This window comes from Bubalus kerabau, chromosome 2 (assembly GCF_029407905.1).
Source record: "Bubalus kerabau isolate K-KA32 ecotype Philippines breed swamp buffalo chromosome 2, PCC_UOA_SB_1v2, whole genome shotgun sequence".
NCBI lineage: Eukaryota > Metazoa > Chordata > Mammalia > Artiodactyla > Bovidae > Bubalus > Bubalus kerabau.
The window spans coordinates 106,750,316-106,777,183 of NC_073625.1; the positions used below are offsets into that span (position 1 = coordinate 106,750,316).

General features: G+C 39.9%; 1 protein-coding gene across 1 annotated transcript in view; it reads left to right on the forward strand.

Annotated features, from left to right (window-relative positions):
* GAP43 (growth associated protein 43) overlaps nucleotides 1-11,374 on the forward strand; it is a 99,388-nt gene extending 88,014 nt beyond the window's left edge. The window contains exon 3 of the mRNA XM_055568266.1: nucleotides 10,757-11,374. Coding sequence (XP_055424241.1) covers nucleotides 10,757-10,845 — 89 coding nt within the window. The 3' untranslated portion in view covers nucleotides 10,846-11,374. The remainder of the gene's footprint in view (nucleotides 1-10,756) is intronic.
* Nucleotides 11,375-26,868: the final 15,494 nt, after the last annotated feature.

Genomic DNA, 26,868 nt, shown 5'->3' on the forward strand with positions numbered 1-26,868 from the left:
TGTAGGAGGAGTAGGTAAGTTCTAGGTGGGTGACTTACAACTGGATTTATTTTGCAATCAGGGAAAGTCTAGTCAGTGGAACAAGATTTATTTATTTCTATGTCTACCTTTTGTCAGAGGGACAAACAATTCTGATCTAAGCTAATCATTCATGAAACAAAGAATAGAAAGTTTAGGAGTCTGGCTATGTCAGTAGGTTCAGGCAAAGGAAGAATGACCTGTCTTTGGCTTTGTTATGGGTAAACAAGGGAATCACACATGAGTCTTCTGGAGTCATGAGAGAGTAGACAGCAGATCACTTGGGGAAGATGGTTTTATAGTAAGCCATTTCCTAGAGTGTAAAACAGTGAGGAGACTTCAGGGGAAAAAAAATTATGAGAATTTAACTTCCACTATTTTCTAGAACATAGAGCTCAAGTAAAGGTCAACACTTTCAAAAGGAGTTGTCAGAAGAAGATCAAGTGTAGTAGTAAATGAGAAAAGTCCTTCTGATTTGGATATAATTGGAGGGGGTGAATTTGAGGAGAGCATTGTTAGAAAAATGTTAAAGTCAGCTCCAAAAAACTAAGAGGTGAGACAAAGAAAAGGTGGCATAATTAAAAAAAAAAAAAAATATATATATATATATATTTTAATGAACTTTGTTGATTGAAGAGAAAAAAAAACAGGTAGGTAAAATTCTTGAAGAAAGAGGCTGTTATCTTTTCATTTTGGGACCTTCTTCTACAAAAGAAAGCATATTGAGGATATTTTTTATTTGGTGTTATTGTAGAGGAAAGAACTGCATGGAAACTTGGGGGAGGCAGATGTTAGCTGATTCTCAGGAATAATGTACAGTTAGAGCTGGAGTGGTCTGTTGAGGAGGAGGCTGTCCATCTGCTAGGAGGTTTCTTCTATTAGGTGAGTTGTTGGTGGCGGGCCTCCAGTGAGCCTTTCCATTCTAAGGTTTCTGTGTGTTGCTTTCAAATAAACAGGATTATGAAGAAAAAAAGAGAGTAGGAGGTAGATTCTGGATATAAGGTGTGTCTTAGAAAATAGTTTTATTAGAGAAAAAACTCTTGAGTGGAGAAAAGAGAGAAAGCCTTCCTAGGATGACATTCCCCAGAGCAGTGCTGTGTGATGAGCAGGACAGGTATGAGTCCATGGTTCTATCTCACATAAGCTACAGACTGACCATGAATCTCATTCTTTAACTGATTATTGTCCCAATGTCTCCAAATAGCCAGGCGTATTACTCTCTTTGCCACTAAATAGAAGAGCTTTGAGATCTTTACAGAAAAGAGAGAAATCAGCACAAATATGAATATCACTTTTTTGATACAGTTCTGGTTATGTTCCAGTGCGTGCTATTGATTCTTAAAGCAATTTTTCATTCAAAGGCAATGCTGTAATTTGACAGGCCCCAGGAAACCAAAACACACAATGAGTGCAGAATGAATTGTCCCAGTGAGGGGTTGGGGATTGCATCTATTTACCCACATGCAAGCATATAACACAAACACCTTTTATAGGGCTTTCTTGTTACAATAATCTTTTTAAAAACTAATTTCAAAATTGAGTTAACCTTCTCAGTCAGCTTTTGAACAATCTGCTTTCATTGGGAAGCAGAGGGAGTGACAGATGGGGGAATGATATGCACTTTTATGTCTTCTTCTCTGGATCTAATACTAATCTCTTACAGATTCCTGTATCTGTAGTAATTTCAGTGACTTCTGGACTTTCATTATCCAGTAACTCTTCAATCACTTTCACTGTCCAGTAACTCTTCAATCACTTCCCTGGTGGCTCAGACAGTAAAGAATCTGCCTGTAATTTGGGAGCCCGGGGTTCAATCCCTGGGTCGGGAAGATCCCCTGGAGAAGGGAATGGCAGCTTATTCCGTATTCTTGCCTGGAGAATCCCATTGAGGAGCCTAGTGGGCTACAGTCCATAGGGTCACAAAGAGTCGGACACAACTGAGCAACTAAAACTTTCTTTTCTTCAGTCACTGAGTTTATGAAGCCTACCATAATCAATGATAACTATTTAGCTTAAGCCACTAATTGCAGAGGTCCCCATTTTTGTCCCCTCTCTATTTAGAATATTCATGTCACCTCTCACCATCTGTGCATAATGTTTTGAAGTTTGATAAAAGAGTAGTCCTCAGACCTGGTTGGGCAAGCCTCCAGCGTATCTAATATTATTTATGGTAGCTCTTAAAGTAAAATTATATTGAGTTTACCCTTTATTTCATAAAGGAGAGAAGGAATGGAGGGAGGGAAGAAGAGTGATGAGGGAAGGGAAAGGGAGGGTGGGGGGGGAAAGAGCAGGGAGGAACAGACTTACACAGTGCATTCAGGCCTAATAAGGAGAGATTCAAGTTAAAACCAAATAGTGGAATACATCATCCCCAAAGAGTCATTATGGTATTACAGGAGGACTGTTGAATTTTAATTAGCTGTGAGACTGGGCAAGTCACAGAAACACTCTACCTTCAGTTTTTCTCGGAGTGAGGGGCTGAGATCAGATAATCTCTAAGATCTTCAGCTTTCATTATTCTGTAATTTTACAATTTCACAATTATGAGCTCACTCCACGACAACATATACAGATTTTGCATTTTTGTCCTGAATTATGTGGTTTATCCACTTGCAGTGATAAAATTAGCAAGACAACTGCCAAGTCTTCAGTTTTCTTTGTGCTGTGTAGATACAGCCATAAGGGAAAATTAAACAACACAGATAAATAATTATCTAGCTAATCTCAATCACTACCCAAACACATCATGGTGAGACATGGCAAAGCATGAGCTGAATACGACTCATAAATATAGTGCTTCTATTATAAAATTTAAATGTTATCCAAGCAATAGATATTTATATGTAGGAAAAAAATTTTAGACAGCTGTAGTCACCATTGGAGTGACCCTTATAGAATTAGAATTATTTCTAATTTGGGTTTATGCATTTTAGCTGTGGAGTCAGATAATCAAATCGATCTGACATATCTAGATCTGCTTTTGCTTTTAAAGACAAATGTTGAAAATATTTGTAATTTTTTAATAAAGCATATTAACTCAAATATGTTAAAAAATTACAGATCATTGGTTGAATTTTTAAATTAAAACCAGTATAATCTAGAAAATAGTTCACTAACTTTCTCTGGGTCTGACAGACACAAATTACTACACTTCTGATCACAAGATAAGACTTAGGATAACCCACTGTTGAAAGCAATGAGTATAATGGAAATACCTAAGGAAATACAGTAATTTGAAATAGCTGGTACAATACCTAAGCAGCCTGATTCAATCAGTGGAGAAAACTTCAAGAAAGAATAGCTAAGAGTAAATTCAATGAAAAATGAGCAGCAGACACAATTAACCCGTTTGACATTTCCTTATCTCCTCAGTATGGACCTAAATAATTAACATCAACTACATGAGGTTTGATTTTTTAGAAAGTTATTAACTTTCTGTGAAATGCAGGAAGAGGAAGTATAGATAATCTTTTGGTGAGGAGGGGGAAATCTAACTTCAGTCATGTTTGATCAAGAGTCCTAAAGAAGTATGGCATTTCTTTGCCTGGAATTCTTTGAAGAAAGTGGCCACTTTTCCTCCATCTTTGATCTCTTTATTCTTCACAATATGCTGGGATTCCCTGCTTGAGAAATCCAAGAACTGAAAGAGCATGTGCACAGGCAGAAGGAATAACCCTATCAGAGCAGTCTTCCACGAGGCCCCAGGATTTCTCCCCACAAACATGCCTTGTCCACAGACGACTGAAAGCCTTCAGGGAAATGAAAAGTTCTTTCTTATAATAAAGCTGAAAAATCTCAGTTTGATCATTTTCTTTGAGACTAAAGGACAAGATGTCCTGGGTTTATTTTTCAAGTCTTGGATTCAATAATTATTATTGAATCAGGGAATTTTTCTTAAAATTGGATGTAATATCTTAAGCCTGGAGAATTGCCATCCCCTCTGTAACTTGTGTACTGGACACAAGGTTTACTGTATATCTGAGAGCAGGAGGTCCCTTGGTTCTTGCTCATCCAATATAGTAAATGTATTTTTGCTACAACCTGGAGGGAATCAAATGGAGCTAAGGGCAGGGATAAGGTGGTTACCTACAGACTGCCAGGTAGGTATGAAATAGAGAAGATTGTCCTCTTCTTAAGTAAAAGCAATTTCAGAGAAGTTCCTGCCTTTTGAGATATTACTATTTAGCATCTTGGTTCTTGCATCAGAGAATCATGCCTCTCAAGTTTGGCCAACAGTCAGCTTTGCCCTGGTGATTAATTTTGGGCTTTAGACCTTGACTTCAAAGCTGTTTTTTCAAATAATTATTATTATTTTTACTCACAAGCAAAAGCTTTATAAGGCACAGACTTCTCTCTCCCTTTCTTGGGATACTTGAAGAAAGTTTATCTTCGGCTGTGGGCTAAGAATAAATGAAAGTGGAAGTTAAAGTCTGTCAGTCATGTCCGGCTCTTTGTGACCCTGTGGACTATACAGTCCATGGAATTCTTCTGGCCAGAATACTGGAGTGGGGAGCCTTTCCCTTCTCCAGAGTATCTTCCCAACCCAGGGATCCTGGGTCCCCCACATTACAGGTGGATTCTTCACCAGCTGAGCCATGAGGAGAGCCCCAAAATACTGGAGTGGGTAGCCTTTCCCTTCTCCAGGGGATCTTCCCAACCCAGGAATTGAACCTGGGTCTCCTACGTTGCAGGCAGACTCTTTACCAACTGAGCTAAGAGGGCTTCCCTTGTGCATCAGCTGGTAAAGAATCTCCCTGCAATGCAGGAGACCTGGGTTTAATTCCTGGGTTGGGAAGATCCCCTGGAGAAGGGAAAGGCTACCCACTCCAGTATTCCAGCCTGGAGAACTCCATGGACTGTAAGGTCCTTGGGGTTGCAAAGACTGTGATACAATTCACCTGTGCTATGCAGATTTCCTGTTTGGACTTCCCTGATAGCTCAGTTGGTAAGAGTAGATAAGCATGAATTAGTGGAGAGAGAGACAACTCTTATGTATGAAGCACTTAGGTGACCAAGGAAATGGCACCATATTAGTTTTTTTTTTTCCTCTCATTTAATGATCATCACAAATCTATGAGGTAGGTATCATTATTTCTACTAAAGGAATAGCAAAGCAAGGGAAATATATCAATATATTGAATACCAATATGTGAAAACACTTAGCACCTGGCTTGGCACATAGTAAACATTAAACCAGCGTTAGTTCCCTTCCAATTACTTAATAATAATATTTACTGAGCAGTTTACTGAAACATGCCATTCATTATTAAGTACTTCAAATAATTAACACATCTGAGTGTTTTAATAACCACATGAAGTGGGTACCAATATTAACACCAGCTATAGATAAGGAGAGTGAGACAATAGAGGTTGAGTAAATTACTCCAAGTCGTGGTAAGTATCAGAGATGAAATTTTAAAGGAACTTAAAATGTAAATATAGTAAAAATAAAAAGCAAAAAAAGAGCAAAATATGACCACCCAAAGTCATGATCCCCAGGCTGACAGCTGGTACCCAGCTCAAGAGGAAGACCATGTAAGTAACAAACGGACACATGGGAGTTTGCTACTGAAATTTTTTATTACTTTCCTTTGAGTCTTTGAGGAGATGATATTTAATATTCAAGAAAAGTGAAAATCAGAAGGAAAGGAAGCACACGCCCCAGCCCAGTCGTGGTTGGTAGAGTAATTGTGGGCATGGCCCCAGGATGATAGCAGCTTCTATTTAATAAATGTTGACAAGGCTGGGGAGAGCTGGGCAGGTCCCAAGAGATAATGTTTTACTGGGAAATCCACTCAACCTAATTTCAGTAATGTAGGGCTGTGGAGGGGCCTGGACCAGTGCCAGTAAACAGGGCCATTAGAGTGCAGTGTAGGCACTGGCAGCTGGGAGCGCCGCCATCCCTCCTCAGCCCTGCAGCCGGCGCCTGGCTGAGCACACAAGCAGCCGCTGCTGCATATGCTCCCGGTATTTGCTCACCAACAGGACTTGCAGGCGTGCTGTTCTCACCCTTTCCAGGAAATGAATGGAATGCACAAAGGCAAGAGCTGCTTCCGGAAACTATTTTCAGCAAGAATCAGAGAGCCGGTTAGACATACCTATTTCAAGGACCACTGTGAAAACATCCACGTGGGTCTCCTTACTCGTTTAAGGCAACCACCACCCAGTTCCAGATGGATGTAGAAATGACTTTGATTTTTATGACTGTCTTAATGAGGTCTTGATCTTTCTTAGGACTGGTAGTTGTGGGTCAAGAATATGAAAACTACTAGAGTTTATTCAACTTTGCAAGTCCAGGAGAAGTGGCCCAGGAGAAAATATGTCTTTTTAGGCTGCTCTTGTCTTGTCTAGATATTACTTTTTCCTTTACCAGCCCTTCTCCCACAAACAAAGCACATGAAAATAATTACTAGCATATGAATTCCAAGAAGGCAGATTTTTGCTTGGTATTTTAGTTGCTGTATCACCATTGCAATGCATTGCATTTGAAATGCATGGCACAGTATGTGGTGTGTAATAAAGGTCCAGGACCTTTTACTGAATAAATCAATGAATGAATGAACACATTTCTTTCTTCCCTTTTGAAGTAACTTTCAACTCTAGAATATGAAGAATACATGGCTTTACTGTCTATAATGTTAACTTTTTCTTTTTAAGGTAACACAGAAATCACAAAATTCATGAGATTGCTAGTAAACATGGTGATTTCTGAGAGGTTCAGTGCTGGACATGGGACATTCAAAGTTGACCAGAAGATACTGTCATTACCCTTGAAGATTTTAAAGGTCCCTCTCACTGCCAACATCCTATAATTATGAATTTCATTACCTATTAATGGTATTAATACTAAAGTCTTAAACAAGAACAAGGATATTTTCTGGTTTTCTCACTTTTCTTCTCAATACTTGGAGGATGTCTAGCACACTGCAAGTATTCAAAACCAGTTTATTGAACAACCAAATGAATAATTATATTTCAAATACTTTGAAGCATTTAAGAGAAAATGATATGTAGATATTGAGGCTCTTTTAATAGGGAACAGACAGCAGTGACTTCCTGTCACAACGAACAGATGCATGTCCAGCTTAACCTTTTCTCCTGGACCCAAGCAAAGGATAACAAGAGAAAGTGAGGGAATTTGGAAAGATTTAACCTGATTCTACCTCCAAAAGTGGATCGAAAGTTTGGCTGCTTCTCAGAATTATCTGGATCTTTGTTCCTTTGATTTCCCCTTTTGAATTGTGTTCTTTTAGTCCACAAATATACCTCTCTTCTCACCTATCCTGCTTACTTTCTGATCTTTTGGGTTTCTTAACCTCCTTCAAATCATATATAATAGCTCCCAAGTTTTTGAGTAAGAGAGGTTTGAAGTCTTCTCTTGCTCCTGCAGTCAATCTTTTATGTTCTTCTAGACAGTTCAAATCAATATTCTCTTTCTTTGCAGTTTGGAGACGGCATTAAATATGTTGTTTCTTGGAACTGGTAAGGACAGTAAAGCACTGTAGGCATATCTTTAGTCTCCAAAGGTTTGGGCAGGGCTAGGGAACTAAATAAATTATCTGAAAGAATTCCAAATTGCTATAAAAAGATCTAACAAATGAATCTGGAAGCTTTCTTCTGGTAGAAAATTAAGTGGTCCATTAAAGCATTGAATTCTGTGATCCATGAGGCACACTGCTGGTACATAGAGTATTAAGAAGATCAGAATTGAGTTAGTTTTCACCCAAAACTTTTGGTTGGAAAATGTGATCAGTGTGCTGGTTCTTCAAAAGTCACCTTGGAGGGAATAGCCTTAAAAAATCTCTATGAATAGTTGCAGATAGTCTTACTAGCATAACTACATTTTAACTTCCAGTCAGTTGCAAACCCCACAAAATAGATCAGACTTTAAAACTTTGATCAAAAACAAGTCATAAGATAAAATGACCTATCATAGTTGCTGTTTACCAGACCTGGAATTTATTTATTCTTAAAACACACACACAGACAAACACACACACACATTTATTTTCAAAAAGATAAGCATTTTCTCCTACTGAAGAGATTTAAAAGAATATTATTAGATAGATATTCTAAAGAAGAAATTCCAAAAACTATATTTAGCAGCAATGGTCTTGTTTGGATATAAATGTTCGGCTTTATTAGAATATAAATATGTAGCTGACTGATTTCAAAGAAACATTTTATGAGCTCTTCTAATAGTCTCCTAAAAGTTTTCCATTTCTCTGGTCTCAGCATCTCTTAATTCTTAGAAATATTTTTTGAAAAATCGACTCCTTGGCTGGTATCTGGGAACTTGAATTTTGAGAGGGTTCTCATCACTTCCTAACTAAGAGTGTTCACCATGCCTAAACTCTTTGTGCCAACAATATGGTTTATGCTGGACCTCTGTTTTCCTCTAGGAGTCTGGATTTGGTATATGGTAGGTAGAGGGTGCCTACATGACTAGCCTTCAATAAAAACCATGGACTTGTACACTTAAGAGAGCTTCCCTAGGCTATGACATTTGCACACGTGCCATAATTCATTGCTGATGAGGAATTAAGCACATATTGCGTGACTCCATGGGGAGAGGGCTCATGGAAGCTTGTGCTTGGGTTCCTCCAAACTTTGCCCCATACAACTTTTCCCTTTGCTTTTTAAAAAAAAATTATTGGGATATAGTTGCTTTACAATGTTTTAGTTTATGCTTCATAACAAAGTGAATCAGCTATATGTATACATATATTCCCTGTCTCTTGAATCTCCCCCTACCGTCTAGGTCACCACAAAACACCGAGCTGAGCTCTCTGTGGTATACAACAGGTTCCCCCTAGCTATTTATTTTACACATGGTAATGTTTATATGTCAAAACAATCTCCCAATTCATCTCACCCCCTTAACCCACCTTGCCATGTCCACATGTCCATTTTCTATGTCTGAGTATCTACTCTTGCCCTGCAAATAGGCTCATCTGTACCATTTTTCTGGATTCCAGATTTATGCATTAGTATGTGATATTTGTTTTTCTCTTTCTGACTTACTGTATGACAGACAGATTCTAGGTCTATCTGCAGCTCTACAATTAAGCCAATTTTGTTCCTTTTTATGGCTGAGTAATATCCCATTGTTTATATGTACCACATCTTTATCTATTCATTTGCCAGAGGATATTTAGGTTGTTTCCACGACCTGGCTATTGTTAATAGTGCTGCAATGAATATTGGGGTACATGTGCTGCTTTTTTTCCTCTTCATATTCTTTCATTTAGTAAATAGTAGCCATGAGTAAAACTATATGCTGAATCTGGTGAGTCTTTTAGCAAAGGAACCTGAGGGGTTCTCTCTGAACCTGAGGGGAGTTGTGGGGATCCCAACACATGGAGTTTAGTTTAATAACAGATGTGACATCAGGGTGAATGGATTCTCTTTCCATTAGGTGGCATATTAGTAAGCTGTCTATAATACGAAATCTGTGAGTTCTGTCAGAAAACCACGCAGCAAGTTATTAGAAAATCAACTCTTCCTTCAGGAAAAAAATGATCCTTTATAAAAGCACAAAGTATTTCTTATTTAGCAAAACACACGTGCCTTATGGATAAGTATAGTCATCTGGAATGTTTTTGATTGCAAAAAACTAAAAACTACTACAGTGGCTTAAAGAGATTAGTTACTTGTCTCATATTAATAAGAAAAAGTCTAGGGAAAAGTGTCCCAGAAGTACTGTGGTCGATCCCAAGTAGGTTTTTCCTGTTTTTCTGCTTCATCATCATCATGTGCTAGTGTTTCCCAGGTGGTGCAGTGGTAAAGAATCCCTGCTGATTCAGGATCCATGGGCTCGATCCCTGAGTCAGGAAGATCCCCAGGAGAAGGAAATGGAAACCCACTGCAGTGTTCTTGCCTAGAAAACCCCATGGGCAGAGGAGTCTGGCAGGCTAGAGTCCACGGGGTCACAAAGAGTCAGACACGACTCAGCACACATATCCTTAGTGTGTAGTTTTGTCTTCATGGTCGCAGGCTGGCTGCCACACTACCAGGTATTGTTTGATGTCACGGTCATCAGGAATAGGAGAAAACAAAGGGCAAACACCTCTTCTAGAGTCCTCCCGGGGAAACCTGTCTCTTAAGTGACCATCACTGTGTGACATGAACATCCTTACCTCCAAGGAGATTGTACAAAGACAAGTATTGTACTTTCCAACCTTTATAATATTAGAAATAAGGAGTGAGAAATTTGAAATGGATGTTGAATGATCCAAATAGTATCTGATAAGTCTGACATTGATGCAAAAGAAATACAAGATCAAGAACTTCTCTGGTAGTCCAGTGGTTGAAACTCCATGCTTTCAATGCAGGGAGCACAGGTTCCATCCCTGACTGGGGAACTAAGATCCCACATGCCATTCGGCAAAAAGAAAAAGAGAAATACGAGATTGTTGTGGACCCTCTATGTGTGGACACCTTGTTTGTACAGCTGAGAGATTACAGACCATGGTAATTTCTGTTTGGTGGACTCCTTGCCCATGATATCATGGTTTGATTCCTGTGCTCTTTCCTATACATCACTGAGCAACTTCTTGGGGGTAACCTCTTCTGAGCCTGGAAATTACATTACTGAGATAGCAATAGTCTCTTTATGTTTGAAATCTTTTATGAAGCAGTATGAAAAGAAGAAATCCATCTCACTGTCATCTGAGCATATGAGACAAAATACTAACTCTCCTTCTCTCACCCTCCACCCCTCTGTTTTCTTCCTCAGAAGCTGTAGATGAAACCAAACCTAAGGAAAGTGCCCGGCAGGATGAGGGTAAAGGAGAAGAACGTGAGGCGGACCAAGAACATGCCTGAACTTTAAGAAATGGCTTTCCACGTCCCCACTCTCCCCTCTCCTAAACCCTGTCTCTCCTCACCCTCTTCTTAACTCCACTCTGAAGTTTCCCTTCCTGTCCTGCTCACGTCCGTGAGTCTGTCCTCTCCCACCCACTGCCCCTCTTTCTCTCTGTGTGGCAAACATTTAAAAAAAAAAAAAAAAAGCAGGAACGATCCCAAGTCAAACAGTGTGGCTTAAACATTTTTGTTTCTTGGTGTTGTTATGGCAAGTTTTTGGTAATGATGATCCAATCATTTGGGAAATTCTTGCACTGTATCCAAGTTTTTTGATCTGGTGCGTGTGGCCCTGTGGGAGTCCACTTTCCTCTCTATTTCTCTCTGTTCCAAGTGTGTGTGCAATGTTCCGTTCATCTGAGGAGTCCAAAATATCGAGTGAATTCAAAACCATTTTTCTTTTCCTCCTTTTCAATGTGATGGAATGAACAAAAAGGAAAAAAAAAAAATTCAAAAAACCCAGTTTGTTTTGAAAATAAATAAATAAAGCAAATGTGCCAATTAGCGTAACTTGCGGCTCTACGGCTCCTTTTTCAATCTGAATATTAATAAACCATGAGAGTAATCAAACTCCAATGGCTCTGTGTTTCTGTATTGCCTTCTTCTGGGTTGGGTTGACACAGTGAGGTTCTTACATTTTATCTTTTTTTTCTGACCTCCCAGTCTGATACCAACAACCCTGACAAAGAAAAGATGGATGAAGCCATAAGGCTTCAGTCAGAACAAATGGCGTAGGTCCTTAATGGGCCTGTTGGGCGCCGTATTATTTTTGTAGGACTGCTGTAACAAAGTACCACAGACTGGGTGGCTTAAACAAGGACCGACATTTATTCTCTAACAGTTCTGGAGGTTTCAAGTCCAAAATCAAGGTGTTGTTGGGAAGGTTGAGTCTTTCTCAGGGCTGTGAGGGAAGAATCTGTCCCAGGTCTGTCTCCTCATTTTATAAATGACAGTCTCCTTCCTGCATAACTCTTAGAAACCCCCAGGCTTTTGCTTAGATAATTTATTTTTAATCCAAGTATTGACCTGTCTATTTAATTATTTTCTCAGTTTATTAGCTTCTGTTAGACTCATCCCTACACAATGCAACTGACAGACTCTTGGTTAGTCATAATCATTGTTCCTGCCGGTGGTGATAATACACAAAGAGAGGGTACATTTAGCACGTCCACCTTTTTCCAATATCCTTCCGGTTTCTGTTTTTTAATATCCTCTACTAGGAAGTAAACAGTTTCCTTCAGAAACAAAGCAACATCCCTAAATCTTGAAGCATCTGATGCTGTTCTTTTTCCCTCTCAATTCCCTAAGTCAATTCTGATACAAGTTCTTAACTTGTCATACTTTACCCTGACCCTGATTCTTATAGACAAACAATGCCAGTGGACTCCCTTCAGCTTCCTACATTCATCTGCACATAGAATTTCCCAGCAAGGAAGAAAAAATTGTGTCAAAGCCTTAAAATTAATGAAGATCACGGAAAGAAGTGATCTTAGGAGATACAACCTACAGGTTGGTAGTTTTCAGCTTTGTGTGGAGCTAGTGCCCAGTGCTCTGAAGAAACCTGATGTCATGTGACGGATGAGTCCTTACTGGGTTAAGGGGTCTTTCCTCATCACTGACAGTAAGTGGAAGAAGCACAAGGAAAAAGGTCTGTAAGAAAAAGCCCAGCGACTTCCCTGGTGGTCCAGTGGTTTAGCTCTGAGCTTCCACTGCAGGGGGCATGGGTTCAATCCCCGGCTGGGGAACTAAGATCTCAGATGCCAAGAGATTTAAAAAAAACAAAAGCATAAAAATATCAAAAGGGAAGCATCAATAACATATTAAAATAATTTAAGAGTTTTTAGTTTATTCTGAGTTTGTGTGATTTCCACAGAGGACTTTGCAAGTATCTGGAATTCAATCTTGATCTGATTATGGTCTCATCAGATGTGAGAAGAGATTTTAAAAAAGGTCTTCCGTGGGTTGGAGCCATAGTGGCAAGATATTACTTTAGGAATTCTTTACCCCAAAGTTTTTTTGATAGGGTAAATGTTTTAATTTCTTTCCCAAATCTATACTTCAAAGCAGCATTCCTCTGACCTGGCACAATCTACCTTCTTCAAAGTATAATTCTAAACTTCATCCACTGAATCTATGCTGCTGCTGCTGCTGCTGCTGCTGCTAAGTCGCTTCAGTCATGTCCAACTCTGTGTGACCCCATAGACGGCAGCCCACCAGGCTCCCCCGTCCCTGGGATTCTCCAGGCAAAAACACTGGAGTGGTTTACTATTTCCTCCTCCAATGCATGAAAGTGAAAAGTGAAAGGGAAGTCGGTCAGTCATGTCTGACTCTTAGCGACCCCATGGACTGCAGCCCACCAGGCTCCTCCGTCCATGGGATTTTCCAGGCAAGAGCACTGGAGTGGGTGCCATTGCCTTCTCCGACTGAATCTATAGTTATACTGAAAACAATAGTAATATGACCTTTTACGTCTATATTAACATTCACTGTTCAGTGGTATTACTTGTTGTGTCAGAGTTGGAATTTTGTTTTTACTGACTTTTATTTGGTTTTTAACACCTTGTCCCCTTAATAGAAATTTTAGAATAGGGGAAGACACATCAGAGAGGCTTGTAATGATCCTGAAAGACATGCCAAGGATAACTGCAGCTGTTACACTGGTACAAAACAATGTGACTCAAATATATACACAACACACACAAATATATACACAACACACACAAATATATACACAACACACAAATATATACACAACACACACAAATATATACACAACACACAAATATATACACAACACACACAAATATATACACAACACACAAATATATACACAACACACACAAATATATACACAACACACAAATATATACACAACACACACAAAATCAGCTGATACTGGGAAACAGAGACTGTTCAACACGCAAAGACAAATAGATTCTAAATTCTGTTCAGAATTTGATGATCCTAAAACATCTACCTCTGGATTACTGCTTAAAAAATAAAAGCTAGGTTGGGGACAAGTTAAAAAGGCCTCAGTATTGACAAGTGAATCTTTCAGGTGGTAATAAGATCATATTCTGGGCGCCAGGCCAGATTGATAGCAAAACCATGGCCATGTCTGCATGAAATAAATTCTTCTGACAGAGCTATATTATTTAAGTCTAAAATGTTCCAGCATGACGTAATACATTTGATCTCTTTGAAGATGAAGAGGTTTCTAAAATAGAACCTTTTATTCCTCTCACCCAGCTCACACTTTTTCATCTTTCAGTCTTTACCACCATCATCCACCCAGTGGTTTAGTTCAAAAATCTAAAAAGCAGCCTGATTCCTCTTTTTCTCATATAACATTTAATTCATGAACAAGCCTTCTGATGTGGATTCCAGAAGAGAGTGAGGATAAAACTTGCACCTGCAGTTCTGGCCAGACCTGCACATTTCATAGTTACCTTGAGGCGATCTAAGGGCTTTTTTGGTTTGTTTTGGTGGGTGGGAGGGAGGGAAGGTTGTTTTGTTTTCTTTTCATAGTAGTCTTTTCCCATATTCAGCTCATAAGAGAGATCAAGGGAGGATTACCAAACGCTCTATCTCAACTCCCTAGGGAAAGGCACGCTGGAGCTCTCAAAAATATATTATTTCCAACATGAGCCAGCTCCAGGAAAGCTGGTTCTGCAATTGGCATGGAATCCTGAGCAATAGGAAAATCAGATTAATGAATGATTTCCATAGAGCATTGTTAAGATCACCACAAATTCCATTAACTTTTTTTTTTACTTTCCATAAGTTGTCTGTTGTCATGGAAACACAGCTTCTGCTAAGCTGCCTATAAAAATAATTTAATGATAGGTGACCCTTCTGGCTAAATGCTAGCTAATGAACATTAAAAATGTGGGCTTTTTTTATTTTAAAAAAATTTACTTTTTTCCCCTAGGGGATTAAATCTCATCCTGCCTATCACACAGGAAAAGCCTGCATCCACGCTGACCACCTTTTTCAGTCACATATTGACTTGTATATAATTGCACTTTAGTCCTTTCTTCCTAGAAAGAAATTCCCAGTCAAAGGGAAAGAGGGAAAGATTATAGCTATGAGAATGATGAGTCATTAAGAGTTCTTGGGGAATTTGATTAAATTGGCAAGGGCACTTTGAATGTATATTTTCTAGCAGATTGGTTACCTGATTTTTTTTTAAACAGGTATGCATCCTTGTTGGTAATTATAGCATATTTAGTGTCACAGACAGTATCTTACTAAATATATTTTTGATGAAGTGAGATGCCTCCATACAAAGAAAATCATTGCCAGCTAACATGGCAATGAAAGCACGTGGGATTGTCATAAGAACCTTAAAATAGTTTTATTGCTTAATTTCTCAAATAATATGCTTTCAATGTAGAAAAGTAAAAAATACAAATAAAAAAGGAAGCAAAAATAATCTACAGTTTACCACCCAGAATTGAGCATGTTAACATTTAGAAATATAGCTTCACATAGCCTGTCTGCCTGCTTATCTGCCTTCCTCCCTTCCCACATATTCTTCACTTATCTATTAAATATTCATATGTGTGCATAGACATATATTTATGGTTAAAATAGGCTCATGCTGTACATATGATTTTGTAAACTGTTTTCCACACCACAGACTGCTAAATAAGAGAGGACCTTAAAGTCAGTGGTTCCCATTGCTGTTTTCCTGTGCGTTAGTGAAGCCTGAGCTAAAATGAAAAATGTGCATTTCTGTAAAACATCAGTCTGTATTCTGTAGTTTGAACCAAATAGGAACGTTAATATAAGCTCTATAATAAAACACATAACTATACATATATATTATAGAAAGTTCCACGTCGCCCCAACAGTTGGCACACAATCAGCCCTCAAACCCACCTGCTAGTGGACAAGGGGCACAATGCCAGGCCAGGGAGCTGAGGGCTGATGAGGAAGGGCTGGCCCCAGGATGCAATAACGCAGGGTCGTAAAACACACAAGCAACAAAAGCAAACAGAACTTTTTATTGAAATTTTAATATGTTTATCATAGACATTTTAACATTAATTTTGATTTTTAAAATATTGCATTAAATGCGTATATGTGCTCAGTTGTGTCCAACTCTTTGCAACCCTGTGGACTGTATGTAACGCACCAGGCTCCTCTGTCAATGGGATTCTTCAGGCAAGAATACTGGAGTGGGTTGCCATTTCTTCCTCCAGGGGATCTTCCCAACCCAGGGATCGAAAATGTGATTCCTGTGTCTCCTGCATTGCAGGAAGATTCTTTACTGCTGAGCCACTAGGGAAGCCCTTGCATTAAGTACTATTTATCTTTTTCACTGATTTTTGGATGCACCTCACCCTATCCCTGGCCCTGCTTCTCCCAAAGGGAATGCTGCTGCTGCTAAGTCACTTCAGTCATGTCTGACTCTGTGCGACCCCATAGACGGCAGCCCACCAGGTTCCCCCGTCCCTGGGATTCTCCAGGCAAGAACACTGGAGTGGGTTGCCATTTTCTTCTCCAATGCATGAAAGTGTAAAGTGAAAGTGAAGTCGGTCAGTCGTGTCCGACTCTTCGCGTGAATGCTAGAATTGTGTTTTCTAGATGAACACTTTCTAATGACAGTTGGGCAGCTGTGATTATGTGAGGTCTCGATGACACCCAGGGACTGTAAGGCTTGAGAGTGGGTTGGCTCCTGAGGACCTGGGAATTAAATGTCTAATATTCCCAGAAGTTTCCTTGAGAGATATAGACATGGAGCAGTTCCAAGCTAATCAGGACTGGGATGAACTAAAGAATTCATAACCTACCTAAACATTCTGAAAATAAACCAAAAAGTAAACAAGAGTAACTCCGGGCTGCCAAACCAAACCACCAATATGTGATGCCTGTCGGGCTTTCACCGCCCTTTCCAGCTGTATCTATCCCCGTGCCAGGAGAGCACGATTCTAAAGCCAGACTCAGTCACTTCAAAACTCATGTTCATGAAGGGCTCACTGATTGTACACAGTGGGTACAAATTTATTTTTAAACTATAGATAAGAAGATGATAGATATTTCATTTCATGCATTGGAGTAAAAACAAGGTTATGTCTCTCAGAATTTTTATTTTAAAGCCTGGAGGGAAGAATTATGCTTTTTAAAATTTCCTCTTCCCATTATATTAGGGAAAGAAAGATGCAGAGTAGAAACAAAAGCAAGAGTTTTGTGCCTTTTTCTGTTTTTCTACCTTCATGGCCTTTCCTCCTCTTCCTTTATGTCAACTACAATTGGCACTTGCCAAGATTTGCCAACAACTGAACACCACCACCAAGGGCCTTTGCCATCTGCCTGTGCTGTTGCAGCTCCTGACCTTCGACACTCCCTGAAGGGAATTCAGGGTGGAGGGTGAGGCACTCTGTTCTCCCGGGATACCAGTGGAACAGGTCTTTAGATAGCTAGACATTTTCAAGAACTGATTTCATGATCCCAATCCTTGCATCGCCTCATATCTAGAAAAGCACTAAATCCCTTCATGGTGACATCCATTCCTCATGACTAGCAAAAAACCTTTTGTAAAAGAAGCGCTTGATTGCACTGAACTCCCCCTTCATCAAAGTCTTATATACTGACCTTCCCCCACTGCCGCTTTGGAACCATTGCTCAGAGCTATCTGAGGCAGTGTCTCCCAGATGGCAGTCCTCATTTTGCCCCAAATAAAACTGAATTCACAACTCTCACGTTGTGCATCTCTTTAGCTAACGTTTATTAAGTAGAGTGAGGACAAAGCCTGGAAAACCAGAAGTGTTCATTAAGCAAGGAGGGGCTGAGGAGCAGCAGGTGAGGAAAGCAGCCCTTGGGTCCCAGTTTTTATAGCACCAAGAGGCGGGAGGCCTCCCAGCATCACTCCACCCGGGAAGGAAGGCAACCTCGCCTCTGTACTGGGGTCACCGACCCTGACGGTGACTCTGCAGGGCTGCCCTTGCACACCTGGGCTAGGCATCCTGCCTTCCCCTCCCTGACACAGCCCAGCCTGTCTGCATAAACAACTGCCAGACTGCAAACTGCTTAGCTATGGGATTTTTGTCCAGCTTAGTCCTGTATTGTAGTTACACAAGTATCTGAAACTAGCAAGCAGATACTGCAAGCCATGCTTCAAGAATGTATGAATGGATGAATGAATAAATGAATGAAAGGGCTTTGATTCTCACTGGTCACTCTCTACCTCCTTTCCCCTTCCTTCAGTTTTGGAAGCTTCTCATGGGAGCTCCAAGTTGCAACTCAGGCCCGTTGTCCAAGAAGAGGGAGGAGTATTTCCCCGAGAACCTAGCACGCTCACATAGCAAACCCAATGCTGAACTTGGGGTAGCTGTGGCCACATAACTCTGAGAAGTGTAGATTCAGGTACTCAGTGGTGGCCGAGAGACTCCAGCCACAGGGGCCTCCTCATTGTCCGTGCTTACTCCATTCCTGACGTTGCCACTTCTGCCCTCTCTGTTCCCTCTGCTTGAAATGCTCTTCCTGAGATATTCACGTGGCTCTTTCAAGTCTTTCCTGAAATATTATCTTCTCATCAGAGCCTCCCATGAGCAGGCTGCTCAATGTTTTCTATCACTCTTTCTTGTGAAAATATTTTAAGCAGAAATAAGTCTTATCTCTGTTAAAATGCTATATCCTTTACTCAGTTGCTTTATTTACCTAGTTTCAATCACTAGACTGTAAGTTTCCCTAAGTTAAGAACTTACTCTGTTTTGTTTCTGTCTCTAGCTCTCAAGACACTGCTGGTTGTTTAATAGAATCTCAATAAATGGAAATGAATGCACTTCTCTCAAAACCGTAATCTAGAGCAGCATTGACATATATACCCTGCCATGTGTAAAGTACTAGCGCCAAGCTGCTGCGTAGCACAGGGAGCTAGCAAGGTGCTCTGTGGTCACCTAGAAGAGTGGGATGGAAGGGAGCAGGATCAAGAGAGAGCGAATATATGTATACATGTAGCGGATTCACGTTTTATGGAAAAACTAACACAATATTGTAAAGCAATTATATTCCAATTTTTAAAAAATTTTTAATTAGAAAAATTTACTTTAAGTGTTTTACCAAAATTTGACACATACTTTTTCACCTTCTCACTTATAAAACAATAGAGTTATCCATGGACCACTTTCTCATAATTTTACTTAGCAGAGGACCTCTTTTGTTCTTGCTCACCGGCACCCTTTCCAGCCCTCTGGCAATAGACTGCCTCTTTCTTCTGTTGAATCTATGCTGATTAGTCTTAAGGGAGCTGACTCTGAACCTTGTCCTTTCCTCCTCAACATAGAATAGATACAAGAACCAGGCCTGGCCAATCAGATCATGTATCTCCTGGACACAGTGATTGGTTTAATCACAGGCATGTGACTTAAGCCAGTTTGCCCATGGAATTTTCTGCCAAAAACTCTTTTTCTTGGTAGGATTTCTAGACAAGTGAATGCATTTCACAAATGATGACTGTTTTCTCACCACGTGGAAAGAGCCTGCCCCCCAAATGGAAAGAGACAGAGTCCTGGTAACATTGTTTGGTTGCCTAGTTCTAACAATGCCTGAAGGAAGTACTATTCTTGGACTTTTCAGTTATATGTGTTAATATCTTTTTTTTTTTCCCCCTTTGGTTAAGCTAGTTTGAATGGTACTCCTGCCATCTACAATTTAAAAGCTTCCTGATATATCAGTCCCTCCAAATTTGCCCGAGCCCCAGTAACTACCCACCAGGTGTTCATGGTTTCTTGGTCCCTGGACATTTTCACACTATCTGTGGCAAAAGCATGGTGATTTGCTGCCCAGGGTATACAGTGCATCCTCATTCTTCCTCCCAACGTGTTCATTTGATATTTTCAAGATTTAATGCATGTGTGTGTGCTCAATCGTGTCTAAATTTTTGCAACTCTATGGACTGTAGCCTGCCAGGCTCATCTGTCCATGGGATTTTCCTTGCATTGAAGGTGGATTATTTACCACTAAGCCATGGGGAAAAGCCCCTGAAAATGCTAAGAGATGAGGTCATTATGTCTACTGAGGAGGAAAACATTATCAGTTCAGTTCAGTCACTCAGTCGTGTCCGACTCTCTGCGACCCCATGAATCGTAGCACACCAGGCCTCCCTGTCCATCACCAACTCCCGGAGTTCACTCAGACTCACGTCCATAGAGTCAGTGATGCCATCCAGCCATCTCATCCTCTGTCGTCCCCTTCTCCTCCTGCCCCCAATCCCTCCCAGCATCAGAGTCTTTTCCAATGAGTCAACTCTTCACATGAGGTGGCCAAAGTACTGGAGTTTCAGCTTCAGCATCATTCCTTCCAAAAAAATCCCAGGGCTGATCTTTAGAATGGACTGGTTGGATCTCCTTGCAGTTCAAGGGACTCTCAAGAGTCTTCTCCAACACCACAGTTCAAAAGCATCAATTCTTTGACGCTCAGCCTTCTTCACAGTCCAACTCTCACATCCATACATGACCACAGGAAAAACCATAGCTTTGACTAGACAGACCTTTGTTGGGAAAGTCATATCTGTTTTTGAATATGCTATCTAGGTTGGACATAACTTTCCTTCCAAGGACTAAGTGTCTTTTAATTTCATGGCTGCAGTCACCATCTGCAGTGATTTTGGAGCCCAGAAAAATAAAGTCTGACACTGTTTCCACTGTTTCCCCATCTATTTCCCATGAAGTGATGGGACTGGATGCCATGATCTTCGTTTTCTGAATGTTGAGCTTTAAGCCAACTTTTTCACTCTCCACTTTCACTTTCATCAAGAGGCTGTTTAGTTCCTCTTCACTTTCTGCCATAAGGGTGGTGTCATCTGCATATCTGAGGTTATTAATATTTCTCCCGGCAATCTTGATTCCAGCTTGTGCTTCTTCCAGTCCAGCGTTTCTCATGATGTACTCTGCATATAAGTTAAATAAGCAGGGTGACAATATACAGCCTTGACGTACTACTTTTCCTATTTGGAACCAGTCTGTTGTTCCATGTCCAGTTATATATATAGCTAAAGTTGAAACTGAGTTTTAGGGATGCCAATGACACTTTCCCTATCCCTAATCTCTGAGCAAAAGACATAAAGCATATTGTGCGTTTAAAAGAATGGGATATTAGATGTGATCTAATTTTTAAACCATAGGTATCACCTTCAAAAATCGAACCTTATTTTGCATCAGAAGAGCATATGGTATGAAAGTAATTATACATCTTAAAGAACACAAATCCTTTCCTGTTAGCAAACTATGTTAAACAAATATTTTTAAATATTTACTCTGGGTATGTTACTGTTATGCTACAATGAGTGGGTGTTTAATGATATAAAAATTAGTATAATATTTTTTGCTTAGAGTGGCAAACACTGTATACACACACACACACACACACACACACACACATATATATACTGTATATATGGGCTTCCCTGGTGACTGAGTGGTAAGGAATCTGCCTGCAGTGCAGGAGACCTGAGTTCAATCCCTGGGTCAGGAAGATCCCCTGGAGAAAGGAATGACAACCCACTCCAGTATTCTTGCTTGGAGAATTCCATGTACAGAGGAGCCTGATGGGTTACAGTCCATGGGGCCACAAAGAGTCAGACGTGACTTAGATACTGAACAGCAACAGCACACTGTATACATACACATATATATACACATACTGTATATATACACATAATGCATCACATGCATGTATACATGAGTATAGATGCATGTCTATATGTATATATACATGTTTAATATGTGTATGGTATATGTGTGTGTGTGTGTATATATATATATATTTGTTGTTGTTGTTCAGTCGCTAATTTGTGTCCAACTCTTTGTGACCCCATGGACTATAGCACACCAGGTTCCTCTGCCATCCACTATCTCCTGGAGTTTGCTCAAATTCATATCACATATATATGTACATATATATACATATATATATAATTTAATAAGGTATAGAAAGTGAGATAAGAAATTTTTTAAATTGTAAATAAAACAAAAACACTGAAGCCTCACCTTAACAGCTGTAACAAAATCAATTGTCTCTAGTAACTATCCTGGATTTTTTTCCCAAAGGAATTAAGATGTAGGAAGAACTCATTTAACCAAGGTATCACTTAAAATAGGGATGATTAGCCAATCCCCTAGGCCTACTCTGGAAAGGGGCTTCTATTCCTGAACAGGCAAAGTCATGTTGTTTTTTTCTCTCCTGGTTGCTAGCCTTTTCTTCTGCATCATGCTGTGTATTATTAAGTTCAAATCCTCATCTGCTACTTTAAAACCATTATCAGGACCACTTCTCCTGTTTATACATACTCAATCTCTGTTTTCTGACCACTCCCCTGGAGCCTAGAAGCTACTACAGTTTCAGGACATCAGTTGATTTTACAGAAATTTATCAAGCCCTTGCACTTCCCTAACCACAGAAACAGCACAAGAAATGACACAATTCACACAGTTAAATAATAATGGCATGAAACAAGGGGAGTGAATGTTTGCGAAGGCGGCTATAGAGGAATAACCAGTTTTGTGAAAACCGGGTAAGGCATACCTAAACAATGCAGAGAATAATAAGGGCTCCCTGGAGGAGAAGACAGAGTCAGAAATACTTAATCTTAAGTGATAAAGAAGCCTGTTGGGTGAAGTAGAAGAAAGATACTTTAGTCAGAGAGACCACCCCTTAGACTTAAAGACACAAAACAATTTGATAGAATTGCACATGGCATGAGGTCTGTATGTCTGGAGATTAGATTACAAGAGGATATGTGGTTTTGTGGACAGAAGAGGCTGGAAAAAAGTTCTGGAGATATTTGTAAATCACTTTAAAAATGAGCTAAGGAGTTTTGACTTTACTGCAAAAACAATTGGTATATAGGGACTCAACTACTAGAATCCATCTGGAAGAGAATTCAAGGGGCTTGTGAACTTAGATGGGAAATAAAATACATCTTTATTTTTACTGATTGTTATGTGAAATATAGTGTTTCCTTCTGTCTTTTTCTCCTTGGGCTGCTGAAACAAAATACATAGACTGAATGGCTTAAAAAACAGATGCTTATTTCTCACAGATTTGGAGGCTAGGTAGTCCAAGATCAAGATGACAGCAGATTTGATTTTTTTTTTTTTTAACAGGGAAAAAGATATATTATTGAGAATTAGGAAGGAAAAAACATTAAAGAGCTTGGACTACTTTTCAAAATTAACTTATTCAAAAAAAATTTTAATGGAGGATAATTGCTTTACAATGATGTGTTGGTTTCTGCTCTACAACAGTGTGAATCAGCCATAAATATACATGTATTTCCCCCCTCTTGAGCCTCCCTCTCACACTCCTCTCCCAGATTTGACTCTTGATGAAGACCCTCTTCCTGGCTTACAGATTGCCACTTTCTTGCTTTATTCACACACAGCAGAGAAAGAACTCTGATGTCTTTGTCATCTCATAATGGCACTAATTCCATCACGGGGGGTGCTCCACCTCATCACCTTCAGAGAGTCAATTCCTAGGCAGGTGGATAAGAAGTCCAGGGTCCCTGAGGAGGAGAAAGGATCTGGGGCTTTCAAAGTGGAGATAGGGATCTCAAGCATTGGAATGCAGAGTTCCAAAGAACAGTAAGAAGAGATAAGGAACCCTTCCTCAGTGATCAATGCAAAGAAATAGAGGAAAACAACAGAATGGGAAAGACTAGAGATCTCTTCAAGAAAAGTAGAGATACCAAGGGGACATTTCATGCAAAGATGGGCTCGATAAAGGACAGAAATGGTATTCACCTAACAGAAGCACAAGATATTAAGAAGAGGTGGCAAGAATACTTTCTTCCAGTCCAGTGTTTCTCATGATGTACTCTGCATATAAGTTAAATAAGCAGGGTGACAATATACAGCCTTGACGTACTCCTTTCCTTATTTGGAACCAGTCTGTTGTTCCATGTCCACTTCCAACTGTTGCTTCCTCACCTGCATACAGATTTCTCAAGAGGCAGGTCAGGTGGTCTGGTATTCCCATCTCTTTCAGAATTTTTACAGTTTATTGTGATCCACACAGTCAAAGGCTTTGGCATAGTCAATCAAGCAGAAATAGATGTTTTTCTGGAACTCTCTTGCTTTTTCCATGATCCAGCAGATGTTGGCAATTTGATCTCTGGTTCCTCTTTTCTAAAATCAGCTTGAAGATCAGGAAGTTCATGGTTCACATATTGCTGAAGCCTGGCTTGGAGAATTTTGAGCATTACTTTACTAGCATGTGAAATGAGTGCAATTGTGCGGTAGTTTGAGCATTCTTTGGCATTGCCTTTCTTTGGGATTGGAATGAAAACTGACCTTTTCCAATCCTGTGGCCACTGCTGAGTTTTCCAAATTTGCTAGCATATTGAGTACAGCATTTTCACAGCATCTTTCAGGATTTGAAATAGCTCAACTGGAATTCCATCACCTCCACTAGCTTTGTTCGTAGTGATGCTTTCTAAGGCCTACTTGACTTCACATTCTGTGAAGATGTCTGGCTCTAGATGAGTGATCACACCATCGTGATTGTCTGGGTCATGAAGATCTTTTTTATACAGTTCTTCTGTGTATTCTTGCCAGCTCTTCTTAATATCTTCTGCTTCTGTTAGGTCCATACCATTTCTGTCCTTTATCGAGCCCATCTATGCATGAAATGTCCCCTTGGTATCTCTAAGTTTCTTGAAGAGAACTCTAGTCTTTCCCATTCTGTTGTTTTCCTCTATTTCTTTGCATTGATCACTGAGGAAGGCTGTCTTATCTCTTCTTGCTATTCTTTGGAACTAGATTATACAATGGAAGTGAGAAATAGATTTAAGGGCCTAAATCTGATAGATAGAGTGCCTGATGAACTGTGGAATGAGGGTCGTGACATTGTATAGGAGACAGGGATCAAGATCATCCTCATGGAAAAGAAATGCAAAAAAGCAAAATGGCTGTCTGGGGAGGCCTTACAAATAGCTGTGAAAAGAAGAGAAGCGAAAAGCAAAGGAGAAAGGAAAGATATAAGCATCTGAATGCGGAGTTCCAAAGACATCATGTATGGATGTGAGAGTTGGACTGTGAAGAAGGCTGAGCGCCGAAGAATCGATGCTTTTGAACTGTGGTGTTGGAGAAGACTCTTGAGAGTCCCTTGGACTGCCAGGAGATCCAACCAGTCCATTCTGAAGGAGATCAGCCCTGGGATTTCTTTGGAGGGAATGATGCTGAAGCTGAAACTCCAGTACTTTGGCTACCTCATGTGAAGAGTTGATTCCTTGGAAAAGACTCTGATGTTGGGTGGGATTGGGGGCAGGAGGGGAAGGGGATGACAGAGGATGAGATGGCTGGATGGCATCACTGACTCGATGGACATGAGTCTGAGTGAACTCCGGGAGTTGGTGATGGACAGGGAGGCCTGGTGTGCTGCGATTCATGGGGTTGCAAAGAGTTGGACACGACTGAGTGACTGAACTTAACTGAAGTGCATTCTCAAACATCTTTTTTTTCTCTACACTCAGTCTCAGTCACATAAAAGGTTTTTTTCTTTAAGCCGGGAACTGATGATTACACAACAAAAAACAGTTTAAACTCTGCACTAAGGATTATACAACAACAATGTATCCTGCTTGAGGACAGTTTCTCCTTCCTGAAAACCTTCTGACTAATCCTGTTACTGTAAAAATGTAAATTGTGGAAGTGAGTCTGGTAAAATTTTCACAAACTTGAAACATTCTTTTGATTTATTGTAAAACTAATTTTAAAAAGTATATAACTCCTTGCAACACTAGCGAGGGGAGCCCTCTCTGCCCCCCTTCTGATGTTATGTCAGAAGTTTTCTCTGTCCCTTTTCTTACTTTAATAAAACTCTGCTACACAAAAGCTCTTGAGTGATCAAGCCTGGTTCCTGGTCCTGAAGCTAAATCAAAGATCACGAATCTGACCTTGTTCACAGTAAGCTATCAACCTCATCCAAATCTATTTGCCTCCTAAAGGCCTCACACTTGGATATCAAAATGTTGAGAGTCAGGGCTCCAGTCCATGCATTTTATGGGGAAGAAAAGCATTGAGTCCTAAAAACTTCAATTATTAATGTAGCTAACAAAATACAGTGGTACTAGCAATACCAATCACCCTATTCTCAAAAGAAATTGGATATTTTTATTTCATATTTCAGTTGTTACAGACACCTTAAATTGTTTATGCTAATCACATCTTCAAAATGTTGGTAATGTGATCCACAGTTACATCTTGTTATTAATAAAGAAGCACCTTGATAACTATCACAAATTTCTGAAAAAATCAGTAACATATTTCACAATAATTTGTGCTATAATTGTATGCATGTTGTTTGATTATTTTCAGACAACATTCCAGAAAGAGAATAATAAGTGCTGATATTTGGTCAGCTGCCAAATGTTCTATGGAACAAAGAAGGTTAATAATTTTGTGTTAGAAATATTTTAGAGCCTTTATTTGTGGTTTTTAAAACTCACAGTACTTCAGAGTACAAAAATGGTGTGAAGATGAAGGCTCTTATGAGGAGGCTAAAGTTCTTGTTTAGGTGAGATATGATGGGAATGAACAGAAACACTGGCAATAAAGAGTGAGAAGAAGGAAGCTGTGGGAAGAAATGAGGAGGAGATGTTGGGGCAGTGGAAATAGCACACGCAAAGCCCTACAGTGGGCAAGAGCTGGCTGTGTTCCAGGAGACCAAAGCAGAGCAATCTGGCTAGAGGTAATGACTAGAGAGGAGTGTGGGATGGTGTGAGACTGCCAGGGTGGAAGGCCCGGGTCATAAGATCATGGGGACCTTGATAAGGAGATTGCACCTCACCCTAAGTAGAACAGGAAGCTGCTTAGGAGGTCAGAGAGGTCAATGTGATTTTATATATCTTATAAAAAGTAAACTGACTGCTGTGTAAAGTGAGGATTGCAGACAAAATTGAGTGGAAGTGGGACACTGAGAGATGATGATGGCTGGGACAGGGCAAAATGGTGGCAGAGAAGGAGGGGAAAGGGTAAATAT